The sequence below is a fragment of the Benincasa hispida genome, chromosome 3, assembly GCF_009727055.1.
Source record: "Benincasa hispida cultivar B227 chromosome 3, ASM972705v1, whole genome shotgun sequence".
NCBI lineage: Eukaryota > Viridiplantae > Streptophyta > Magnoliopsida > Cucurbitales > Cucurbitaceae > Benincasa > Benincasa hispida.
Window position 1 is genome coordinate 34,711,438 of NC_052351.1, and position 12,774 is coordinate 34,724,211.

The 12,774-nt window shown below is 35.9% G+C and overlaps 1 protein-coding gene across 9 annotated transcripts; it reads right to left on the reverse strand.

Moving 5' to 3' along the window:
* Window positions 1-741: 741 nt before the first annotated feature.
* LOC120073134 (two-component response regulator-like APRR7) lies at window positions 742-9,656 on the reverse strand. Of its 9 annotated transcripts, none has more exons than XM_039025777.1 (10): window positions 9,480-9,656; window positions 9,191-9,270; window positions 8,328-8,952; window positions 6,492-6,653; window positions 6,244-6,377; window positions 5,648-5,812; window positions 3,927-4,113; window positions 3,392-3,839; window positions 2,478-3,294; window positions 742-1,192 (listed from the first exon to the last, which is right to left on the reverse strand). In XM_039025777.1, exons 3-10 carry the CDS (start codon window positions 8,668-8,670, stop codon window positions 1,085-1,087), a joined length of 2,364 nt encoding a protein of 787 aa, XP_038881705.1. In that variant the 5' UTR covers window positions 8,671-8,952; window positions 9,191-9,270; window positions 9,480-9,656; the 3' UTR covers window positions 742-1,084. The 9 variants fall into 9 exon arrangements, with proteins under 9 accessions (XP_038881705.1, XP_038881703.1, XP_038881701.1 ...); XM_039025775.1 differs by having other exon boundaries at window positions 8,328-9,015; XM_039025773.1 differs by having other exon boundaries at window positions 9,398-9,656.
* Window positions 9,657-12,774: the final 3,118 nt, after the last annotated feature.

Here is a 12,774-nt window from a genome sequence, read left to right on the forward strand (position 1 = left end):
AAAGATCAAAATGAACCAAAATTAAAAATATAGAGATCAATATAGTATTTAAACCTATAATAAGTGATGTACAACGGGCTGCAAAAAGCCGGAGGTACAATTTCCATTAAAAATATAAATATATTTTTGGAAAACAAATAGATATATATATACACACACACATATCAAGAAAATGAAAGATGCCCCATCAGCACATGCACCGTAGAGTTTAGAGTGTGCAAAGCTATACCAAACTTGATTAAATCGAATCAAATAAAGTTAATTTTGATTTGAGTTTTTGTTTCTTTATACATTAACGGGACTAAACCATTTATCAATAGTGTAGTCTGGTTTATCAATTTTTGAAAAACTTTAAATCCAAACTACATAAAACCCAATCCAATATAATTTGGTCTCGATTTCGAATTAACAAAAATATACACAATGCACTGGTGTAAAGTTAAACAAATTAGGAACAAGCTAAAAGAACGGAGAATAGAAATGAAAGTTCACATACAACCTATAACTCGCACAACATTAGCAGTCAGATGATGTGAGAAATTGAACAAGTGACTCGCCATTCGTTTGGAGAGCAGAAATTACATAAAGTTTCGGCCGTAAAAGCTCATCGGTCACGTACTTGCACAAGTCGACTTGCCATTCGTTCAACATTTGCACCTCTTGTGCCATTGCCAGAAGAAGAGTGCACAAAAAGAAAGTTACTCTATGTTCAAAAATTCAAACCACTGGAAGTAAGCTATCTATGAAAAAGTAGTACTCTTGTACAAAGGGGATAGAAAGAAGAGAGTAGGGTAATAACAATGAATAATACACTCACATTTTGTCCAAACACAAAACTAAAATAGAGTTTTCTGATGCAGAAAGGCAGAAGGCCTTCTTGAATTAGAAGTCCAGTAGCCACTGGCAACAGAGTCCAGTTCAGCTTTGTCTGTCTAATTTAGAATTGTTAAGTAAAAACATCATTTTTCTGTCTAAAATGGTACACTCTAATTTATCTATTTTCCCACATGCACATTCACATATCTTGTTAAAGGGAAAACCATATCATTTTTTTTTTTCTTTTTACCAAAACAATGCAATGACTTTAGCCATCTCCTGCATTGCTTGTGTTTTCGCTCGTGTTTTGTCTCACAAACTGTCCCCTGACACGGGGTCTCTGTTCTGCTAATCTCTTTCTGCTTTGGTATCGGACCTGTGAAAGAATATAGACGTAACTAATAAGAAGCCAATTTAGCAGAAAACCAGCATCTCCTGAAGAAAATTGATACAGAATACAAAAATGGAAGAAAATGATTCAGAAAACCAGCATCTCAACAGAAAGGCATAAGACCTCTAGTCAATAAGCCATCTTTTCCTTTCCCTAAAAAAAAAAGTCAGAATCTAAACAGCAGACACATAAGAAGAAAGCCATACAGTGCAATTATTTGAGTCGACACAATGCAACGAGAGACCATTTAGGTTCCAAAAGTTCTCCTGATGCAGGTCATTGGTAAGGATAGCTCTAACATGACTACAATGGAACCCAAATGAAATCCCTTTATTGCACGTCTATCTAGTAAATATGCAATATACCGGCCCCACAGGAGGGCACAACTGATGCAATGTGCTTGAACTTGAAGGAAGTGTTATCCCTAATCTGCCCCCCCCCCCCCCAAAGAAAAGGAAAAAAAATAATATATAAACATGTAGGCTATTCTGGCAAGAAACAGATCAACTCTCGCATGACCAATGAAATAAAATGCCCCTATTTGCAAAGACCATTGAAGTCCTAAAATAAGTAATAAGAATAATAGTAATAAAATTATATTGCAATACTTAGTGAAGCATAGACTCAATCTTAGCATGTTAGTATCCAACGTGTACTATATACACCAGTAAAAGTAGAAAAAGTATCGGAAGCTTGTTGAATATATATCAATCTCTCCTACACTGACATTTATTGAAAATTTTCCCGACACTTGAACTTTTTATTTTTTGTTTGAAATCTTGATCTAAACAGAAATATAAAAGAAAAATAACACTTGAAATATAAAAGAAAAATAACACTTACTTTCTTGAGATGGTTGATTTTAACTATTCATCCGACACATTTAAAATTTTCTTAAAACCATTGGCATTTACTGTGAGGGATCGTAACATTAGAAACAAAGTAATTAGTTCTTCAAGCTTGTTTAAAGTGTCACATATTTCATCACTTCAGTCACACGTAAATAATTAAACTTCTGATGTGAAATTGTTGAAATGTACAGAGATGCATATGCTTTTAAGCATACTTAGAATACACACATATAAGTCTAGCCCTGTTTGTAACCATGCAGTATTTGTTTGTGGCTCCATTTCTATATCGGTGCTTCTCAAAGCTCAGATAGGATATAGAAAAATCCCCCAGATATGTGAATCACCAAGCTTTACAAGACGAGGGAACACAAAATAGACATAAGGAGCATTGGACTAAAAGAGAGATCGAGTAGCATTACCTTTTTACGGAAGCATCTTTCCTTCCTTTTCTGGCGAAACTTTGTCAAGGCAGCTTCCCTTTGTGAAACTTTGTTTTGGTCCATTTTGTTTCCACTTCCACTTCCACTCCCACTCCCACTTCCACTGGCATCCCCACTTCGACCTATTCCATTATCACTTTCCATATTCAGCCCTCCAGCATTTACTGCAGTGCTACTCCCATTTTGGCCATTGCTTCCATGGTTACTACCCGAGGCGCTACCGTTGACACTATAATTTGCCGCATTGCCTTCTACAGTACCATTTAAAACATTGGTTGACCCACAATGCGTGGCAGCTGCAGATATTTTCTTCAATGAAAAATCATTATGCTCAGATGACAATCGTTGAATATTGTGGACAAGCTGATGAGTGGGATCATACGGGTGACAAAGTTGCTGCATTTGAGATTCCCTGTGCACAAAATTAGACTGAGCTTGCATTGTTGTAGTTGTGACATTATTGACATTATCAGCTTGCTGTGGAGCAGATAGACTGTCATTCTTAACAGGGTGGAAAGCTCCCGATGGGTACAAACAGTTGACTGTTGATGCCATTGCTGACTTGTTATTAGTAACTACAGACTTGGAAAATGCATTATTGGTAGTGGACCCCATGTCGATATTATTGCTATCTCCATTTGAGCATTGATTGGGAGGGTTACCACTTGAATGAGATCGAATATCTTGCATGTTCTCTTGATTTGTAACTTCTAAACCATTAACAGGTGGAGAGTTACTAGGGGGAGAGTTACTCCCGGCATTCCCAGTTGGAGTCTTGTTTGAGCCAGCATTGTACCTGTAATTGTATGGACAGTGAAGTTTTATTGGTGAAAAAGGAATTGCATCAACATTTTGAAACAATATCTGGAAGGATGGACCATTTTCCCACATACCTAGAAAAAGCTGAAGAATCTGAGCGTCTCAAAACATTCCGCTCATCTTGGACCGCTTTCACAGTTGTTTGAACTCCTCTAAGCCTTTTTAATCCAAGCTCAAGAGATGGAAAATCTTCTGAATCTGTAACATCTTTATTCTTAATGTCTGTGGTCTTGGGATGGCTGCTCGGTGCCTCAAACACAGTGACATCCATCTTAGAATCAGTAAGATTGGTAGCAAGACCAGTAACAGTTGTTTCCTCATACTTAAGTTTGCTGGATGGGCTCTCAGAGTTGAGGTCAAGATGTCCTTTGTTGAACTGCTCATTGAATCCACTGGACCCAATCTCAAGCCTAATGTTCTGTTTTCTGTTAACTAGCTCGGTTGGGTGTTCCGTAGAGAGTTCAAGTTGTAAATCTAGATTTCTGTTCATGCCTAATTCAATTTTACCCAAGGTAACAGTTTCTGAATAAAAACGAAATGAAAAAATATTATACATATTATTAACAGTTTGTATAGTTCTTAGATACACTCGGATATTCAAAGGCATACCAAGTTGCTTTTTCTGCACCTGGCACCCTGCTGTCAAAATAATTGGTGCATTATTGGCAAATGCATCAGCATTTGAGTGGACAACTTGAGCACAAGTACTATCAGGACGTTCACGTTTATGATCCCATGCTGATGCAGATACTGGTCTAGGGCTTTCAACTTCTATAGCTTGCTTGGTCCAAGAACTCTGTAGAAAGAGAATTGGAAATTAGCAAGAAGACGCTCCCCCCCCCACCAAAAAAAAAAAAAAAAAAAAAAAAAACAAACAAACAAACAAACAAAACAACTTTAACCGGTTGACAGGGTAGACTTAAAAGTCTTATCACTGGAAAACAAGTACCACCCACTAATCTGCCCCGGAAAATGGAAACGAAAAAAGCAGTATAAAAGTATAAAATGCATTTGATCTAATTGAAGTGAAAAGGGGTACTATGTCGGGAGTCCTTTCATAAGCTTACGACAGAAATATGGTATTTTCTCAGTGAAGGTGGCACTTCAATGAACTAGAAACAGAAAGTGACACTAGTTACTGTTGGCTAGGAAACACACTGAATTTTTAGGAATTTGGAAAGATCTTGGGAGGGAATTTGGTCGTTGGCTAGGTCTACCGTTTCTATATAAGCGTCCAAGAACATTTGTAATTGCCCATTTGGAGCTTCTTTTTATATAGCATGTCGTTCGGCTCCCCCTTAGTTTGGACTGTTTATTGTATGCCCTTTGAGTCCTTTTTTATCTCTCTTTTTTCTCTCAATGAAAAAAAAAAGGTTACTGTTAATTGGGAAATCAGAATTTAGGACACCAACCATCATTGATAAAAAACAATTATACAGTCCTAACAGTCCCAAGAATAAAATTTGGTCACATCTTTTAAACCAATCTTACAATGTTGAAATAGTTGATAACTTATGGATTAAATTACATGCTGGGAAGGATATTGATTCCAAGAAAAGGAAATATTTCTTACCCTGTAGTAAGGCGACGTTTCCTGATTCAATCACCAGGCTGCTTTAGCCAGTAAAAGATTCCAGTAACCACTTTGTTTTATCAGAACACATACTATTGTACTAGGGTTGAAGTAAATACATTAGTCTTATCATATAGTGATCTCGTTCACTCTAATACCCACTTCATATATGTCATTTTAGCCTATTAAAAAACTATATATCTTAGCATAAGGTTGCTTGTTGATAAATTGACAACATGTCGAGTCAGCAACACGGCCAATTGAAAAATAAGAGAAGAAAAAAAAAAGGAATTTCTCTCACAATAATGCTCATCAAGGGAATTGGGGGAAAGAGAGCCAAACCAAGGTTTCAAATCAATTCAAATTCATTGTACTCAACAATTGAGTGGCAACAAAAGTAAACCAGAAGAAACAAGCATGGGATAATGCAAGTTACACACAATTGCATGTCAATGCAAGTTGCTAGATATAACTCCACTTCTACAATAATCTAAATCTACAATCAAATAAGTAACTAGCATTGTAACTAAGACATAGCCAAGGGAAACGAGACAATACAATCTAATCAGCGTCTAACAAATCCATCTACAAATAATTCAACTATTTAAACATGATGCCACTCTTTCAAAGAGCATTTGTTAGCCAAAACTAGTTCAAGAGAAATCTACTATCCTTGACGTGATATGTTTGACACTCTTTAATGTGCATATAAAACAATCCTAGATCTTGTTAGTCTCTCGACAAGAATATGTAATACCTGTGTGCCACTACCATCATCACTTCCATCACCAATGTTGAAACCAATGCTCTCATTGTCTTCTTCTTCATCGTTGCTCCCAGTGTTGTTGTCTGATTTTTCAACACTTTTTGACTTCACAGATTTTTGGGTCTGTGTGCCACTTTCACTACCACTGCCGCTAGACTAAGAGAAAAACTAGATATCAGTAGGACATAATTAATAGGAAAATATCAAGTGTCCAATGCCCCATCACATAGTAGATAAATGTGAGCTAAAAGTCTATGAGAATGCACTTGGCATAAATTCAGGCAGATCTCAGAAAGGAGAGTGACAATCCTTTTTTAAAAAAAAAAAAAAGAAAGAAAGAAACATAACTTTTTATTGATAAAATGAAAAGAGGCTAATGCTCAACAATACAATTACATTCAAGAGGAAAGAGAAAATGCGAGAAAACAAAATGAGAAAAAAGGAGAGTGACAATCATTATAGATAATTAGCTACAAGGACAATAGAAAGTACTTCACTCTTCGTATTTAGCCATCTATAACAAGTCGTAATGTCAGCTAATCAATATAATGCAATCAAAAAGGGACACAAGAAGCGAAAGTACTCACGCTATGGCATCTTCTCCAAACATGTTGCCAAAGGTTTTTAAGCTCATTCTTCCGAATGGGCTTCACTAAAAAATCGACAGCCCCCTTTGACAAACATTTAAATACTAAACCCATTGAATCATGAGAAGACATCACTGCACGAATATAACATCAAAATAAAAAAATAAATCAATAGATTAGCGTGCATAGAAAGATCAAACTACTTAAAAGCTATACGCTTGATAAACTAGAAACTTCAAGAAACTTACTGATTACAGGTATATTCTTCCTCGTTTTATGGTTCATAATTTTGCTTAAAAGACCAATGCCAGATAAGCAAGGCATGACCACCTCCGTTAGCACAAGATCTATGTGATTTGTCAGATCTTCTAGCATCTTCCATGCGTGCAGTCCATTTGCAGCCGCAATAACTAACATCGCCGACAGACAAGAAAGGGTGGTAAACCAGAAAAGGACAAAAGAAAACATAACCCGATTGAAAGTCAGATCATGGGCAGGAAAGTTCTTTTAATTATGCACTCATTGATGAAAGGATATTTAAAGCTCAACCATAGACATAGGATCCAGATAACTATTTGTCTACCAAGATACGTTAGAGGAATAGAATAGCTCATAAAAGAAGGATGCCTTAAATTCACTACCATAGGTTTTCCATATGTGCTAACCAGAAAAATGAACAACATAAAAGTTATGCTTTCATTTTGCTAAATGAAAGTTCGGTTTCTAACCATGTATGTGTGTGTTGCACGCATAAGAAGATGACATAATAACACCCCTTCTCCCCACCCCCCAAAGGCAACCTAAAGTATCGATAATGATGTCAGTTGCAAACAAGGAATCAGTCACGCCAACTTTCCTTACCACAGTAAGATTTCTAGTACAAAAACTAGGATGCAGGGACCAGGGAATCAAATTGTGCGCTATTAGATAGGGAGTTACAGCAATAATCAAATGCAGACTCGTCAGGGAAAGGAAATACTTCCAGTGACAAAAAAGTATTTTTAATCATTAGTAAGCTAATGAAATTAGGTACTTCACAAAAGTATTTGTATCCAATGACATGCAGGAATATGAATCACACCAGCTAGTGCTCTTCCTAGTTTGAAATACAATACAAACGGAATGAAAAAGCATTTAATTGAATCAGAATTGCAGATAGTGTCTCATAGGGAACCTCTTCTTGATGAATTGGACAATATTTTTATAATTTTGAATAAAACTTGAAGAGGCCAACATGTTTCAGGAAGATCTTAAGTGCATTGCTATTTGCAAGAAGAGTACACAAATAGAATTGCCAAGTTGTATTTGACCGAGGTGGGGGATATGCACAAAAAGAAATTTTGAGGAACTCCAAGCTCTAGAAGGAGCTCATGGGGTAACTCCGGGTCTAGAAAGAGCTCAACAAGGATACTCCAGCTTGAAGCTAAGGATGGAAACAGATATTAAAGATCTTCTTTTGAAAACGGAAGCTACATTGTTTCCTTTCCAAAAAAATGGAAGCAACATCACATGGGGTCTCCCCTTTAGTAACATCATAATATCAATGAAACTGTTTTGATAATGGAAGCTACGAAATGAAACCTGTCTGTGTGGCAAGTAGTATCAAGTGGGATTCTTTCAGCATTGTTACCTCTTCTGTTCTCCATAGTTGAAGTACTTAAAATTTATAGGTTTATATATTTTAAGTCTATCATAGTAGTTCTTTTACCATTTATCTTCCAGGTTTATCCCCTCTCTTTATGTTTGTACTGCTAACTAAAGTCTGTCCAGCAACTTCAACAACAGTAGTTCATGTAATGAAATTAGTGCTTCCGGAATAATAGGAACTGCTTGTGTAATGAAATTAGTACTTCCGAAATAATAGGAACTGCTTGTGTGATGAAATTAGTACTTCCTAACTACGGAAATTACACCTTATCAGAGAAGTTCAGATGTTAACGGAAACTTGAGACCATAAATTGTTGAAATTAAAACATATATATGTATATATAGACGTGGGTGCGCGTGCACATCTGAAATGATCGTGCATCAATTACCAGTCATATGCATGTAGAAAATGGTGCCAGAAAGACCAATTTACTGACCTTCATAACTGCAATTACGAAGCAGTGCAGTGACTAGATGCCGAGTGGAGTCATCATTTTCAACAAGCAAAACCTTCAGGGACCTAAGATGTAGAAATCTCTCCCAGCAGACCATAGATCCTTGAGGCTGCTGCTGCTGCTGTATTTGCAGAATGTCATGGGCATGAACAGTGGATTTTCGACCATCTTCTGTATTTCTAGTTAATCCATTGACCTTCAACTCGTTTTCCTCAACCGGGCTCTGTTCCCTGCCAGATACACCATTATTCACGCTTCCATTACCATCCTGTGCGTGGTGACTTGTTTCTCTTAACTCCCTCTGCCTGCCGGCATGAGCACTCATCAGGGTTGACACTTGTCGTCAATCAGAATCAGAAAGATTGAGAACTTGAAACTCAGTTTCCCAGTATCTAAAATCCCTCTCCAATCAAAGGAACAAAAGCACATAACTCTATGCGGTTTTCAAGAACCCAAAGGCACCCTCCAACTTAAACAAGTGGAAACGACCAGAGGTATTGTCAAAGTGAAACACGAAGTCCACAGTCTATGGTGGGGGATTGGAGAGAGATTCAGTGCGCATTCTAAATCCAACAAGAAGCCTCAAAATCCAATGGTAGCCTGCTCCCTGGAAAAACCACCGCACCTTAAAAGCCTAACCATTATACGTGAAAACCAAGAATAACACGAACTGCAAAAACAAACGTTTGCAGACGTTCAGCAATTAATCCTATTCCCAGCAGCAGCAATAGACGTTAAGCAAATTTTTTTAAAAAAGGGAAAATATATATATATATCAAACCCTAAACTGAAGCAAAACCGAGAATCTCCTGACATTAACCTAAAGAGACGGATCCACAAATTACCTAGAAAGATCAACGAACTAATCAATAAAAACAGAGACTTCTCATATGCAAACTTGATGTAGAATCTTTATTGATTATTACTGAAAGAGAAAAAGAAAAGAAAGAAAAAGCAAATAAAACAATAAGTATGAATCACCAAAAGAACGACTAGCTACGAATTAAAACAACAGTACTATTAGAAACAGAAACGCGTATGAAGAACATCACCATCAGAGCTTCCAGATCGATCTGGAGGCTGGAGGTGAGGCAAAAAAAGGGTCTCAAGAAACGGAAAATCTCAGAGCTTAACTTTATCTTCAATCCAGAAATCGCTGAATTTCGCCTCCTCTGTTGTTTGCGAGTACGGTTGCAGTGATGAAGTTGCTTGACCAGCCACAGAAACAAGGAGGCTAGAGGTTGAAGAAGGAGGGTAATGGCCGAATTTTCAGTTTTTTTTTTTTTTTTTCTCTTCAGAACTAATTGGAAGAGAAAATTAAAGGAAAAAAATATGGAAGAAGATATTGCAGAGAGTACGCGGGGGGATGACGTGGACAAATTGAAGCTGTGGGATGGTCCAAATGTTCCACGTAGGACGAAGATATTTCCAACGTGGCCGAAAACTTGGGGCCACGGGTTTTAGAAGCGGAACGAAATCTAAAGCCGGGAGCTGAAGAGATTGTATGGATCCGGGAGATTTAGTCGGGACACGTGGCGTCATTTTAGAGTCGATTTACGAAAAGATAACGTCGTTTTCACGGACGTCGAGTATTCGGCTAATTTTCATCAATTTCGGTTGAATAATCATTAAAAAAAGAAAGAAAAAAATACACACAAAACGCATTATACTTTCTTTCACTTACGTAGTGAAATAAAAAAATTTTGCGAAATTTTCATTTTATAAATTTAAACAATTCTATCAATGTTTGTTATTTGAACTTTCCACACAAATGCATGGAGCATGAATTTATTTGCTCGTTATCATATCAACTTTAGCATTTATATGATATACCAATGGTTTAAAATTTTTATTGCGGGTTGTTTTTAGAATTTAATTCAAAATTCAACCATAGTATTATAAGAAATTGAAAGGAAATATGCTTAATCTTTAAAAATCAAAAATAAAAAATAAAATGGTTACCAAACGGGACCTAAAATTTTATCTTTATATAGATATCTCTCCTCACTGTGTTTAATTAGAAAATTATATTTCACTTGATTAACCCAATAAAATAACGTATGTGTTCCATGAGTGAACTAGTTGTTCTGAGGAGTAATGGATCATCTAGTGGTAACAAGTCTTCACAACACTTTATATAAGTGCATTCCCTTTGTACTTCTTATAATGTAAGAAGTTCTCGAATAGATGTTGCATTACCGGTCTTGGGACTTTTTTTATTTGGTTGATTTAGATGGAACCTGGCCTGTCTAGCATTCCCTCGCATAAAGGGTGACTTTGGCATCGACTCTCTCTCATTAGGTAATTACCGAGGCCAAAGTTACAAGACTAAAAAAATTAAAAATAGTAGATAATACACATAGGCCACGTTAATGATAATATTAAATTCAAATTAAATATAATATCACATTCCCAACATATCTAGGTAGTAATATTACTCTAAAAACAAAACAAAAAAGTCCCAAAACTTTTTTTATATCTATGAATTAAATGTAATTTTAATAAAAACATATTTTTAACAAATGTATTTTCTTGCTGAAACGTGAGTTTCATTTAATGGGATTCGCATGACTTTCGTCCTTAAAGATCAGAGATTTAATCACCTACTCTACAATTTCTAATAAAAAAATAAATACATTTTCTGGTATCTTTTTAAACAATTTTGTATCATATTACTAAAACAAACACGTTATGAATTCACATCAAATCAAGAAGCATACATACACCATACAAAACTTGAGAAGAGAAATTTTATAAGGGTTGAGTTACTTCAAAATAACTCAACTATTTATCAAAATATATTTTTTGAATAGCTTTTGTTAGCATTATAAAAACAAATAATCGTTTTTATTTTTTTAAAAGAATAATGAGTATGTGAAATCTCATAGATTATATAGATAATATTGACAAAATATTTTGTACTCAAATGATTGTGTTTATTATATGTGTATAGTAAATATGTAGAGCATAGAAATTTGAAGTTTAAATTTCACGAAAAGAATACATGACAATTATCATATAAACGAGCCAGAGTTATCTTATAGAAAATATCCACTTTGTTTCAGGCGTTCAAGCTTCAACATGATCTTCAACATTCTTCAAGTATATTCAATGTTATGATAATTCTTAAGTCAATTTGCTCGCTCGTCGTACCTCTTCTTTAAGATTGAATACTTCATTCATGGATAATGTTGAATCCGTTGCTTGCCTTACTTTATTTTTACATATATATTATCTCTCGTATATTCATGTTGAGAGTTTTAATCCATAAAACTATTAATTTAGATTTTTGTGATTTAAATTGATTAATCCTACAAGATTTTGGAACTTGTATACTTACACTAATATCTTGGTTTTTTTTTAATTAAAAAAAGAAAAAAGAAAAAGAAAAGAGAGATCTTGATTTTTTCCCTCAAATATTTTAAATATTAGAACAATCATAGAATAAATTAAGGATGAAAATAGGTTCAAATCACTAATTAATTTTTTTATAAAAAAAAATGGTTCAAAAGTTGACGGCGTTAAATTTGCCAGACTGTGGTACAGAGCAATCGAAACTCTCGTTTGATTGGTCTATCATTTGTAGTCGCACGTAATCAAGTAAAAATATCACAAAATGAATTCCTTAAGGGGTCGGGATACGCTGCAGGCAGTAGCAGAATATAACCAATCATAGTGGAACGTGAGACGTCGTTTTTCTTTTCTCATATAATTTTCCCTTTTTTTTATAAAAATGTATTTCTTATATATATATTGATTTGTGGGAGAGGGGGTAATTCAAATGGTAGGAATACGACTATTTAGGCCGACCACAATACAAGTCATGAGCGATAGCGAAACCATGCCGTATAAAGGCGAGCAGCCCAACTAGCAATAGCAAACGGCCGAGTTCCCCAACAGCTGCTTAGCTTAGTAGCTCAACTCTTTCGACTGGGGATTGAATCCCTTTACTTTAAATGGAGTGATTGTATTCATAAAGGATCTCTCCTCGTGAATTCATTTGGGCATCGAAGTTTGAGTTATTGCCATCCCTTGCTTGGAGACCACTATCTATGCATGTATTTTCAGCCTGGACTCTCGAATCTTTTGCTTCTAGGATAGTGGCGAACAATGCAACTTGCGTTGCAGGAGATGCCCGCTTCTCGCCCGAAAGAACCACTCACTAGCTAGCCGGACTAGTGGGGCCCTATCTGGAGACATACTGAAAACATCATTGTTATCTCATACGTGAGCTGCCTCGTACGGCTCTTCCTAAGAACTTAAAGCCCCCATAGTCAAACTCATTCGAGAGGGCTTGGTGGTCTTAAGAATGGTTCGGGTGGGGGGTTCTCTTAAAAATAAAGAAGACAAATAGAATCTAATTCTTGCTGACATCAAAAGCTCAGGAGCTGTGGTGTGGCAGAAGATCCAACTCTCGAGCCTTCAATTT

Coding starts and splice junctions, on each gene's coding strand:
- LOC120073134 (XM_039025778.1), bottom strand. CDS start 8,670: ATGAGTGCTCATGCCGGCAGGCAGAGGGAGTTAAGAGAAACAAGTCAC. Junction 6,654..8,327: donor TCGTAATTGCAGTTATGAAG/GTCAGTAAATTG, acceptor CGGCGATGTTAG/TTATTGCGGCTGCAAATGGA. Junction 3,295..3,391: donor GATTCTTCAGCTTTTTCTAG/GTATGTGGGAAA, acceptor ATACAATTACAG/GTACAATGCTGGCTCAAACA.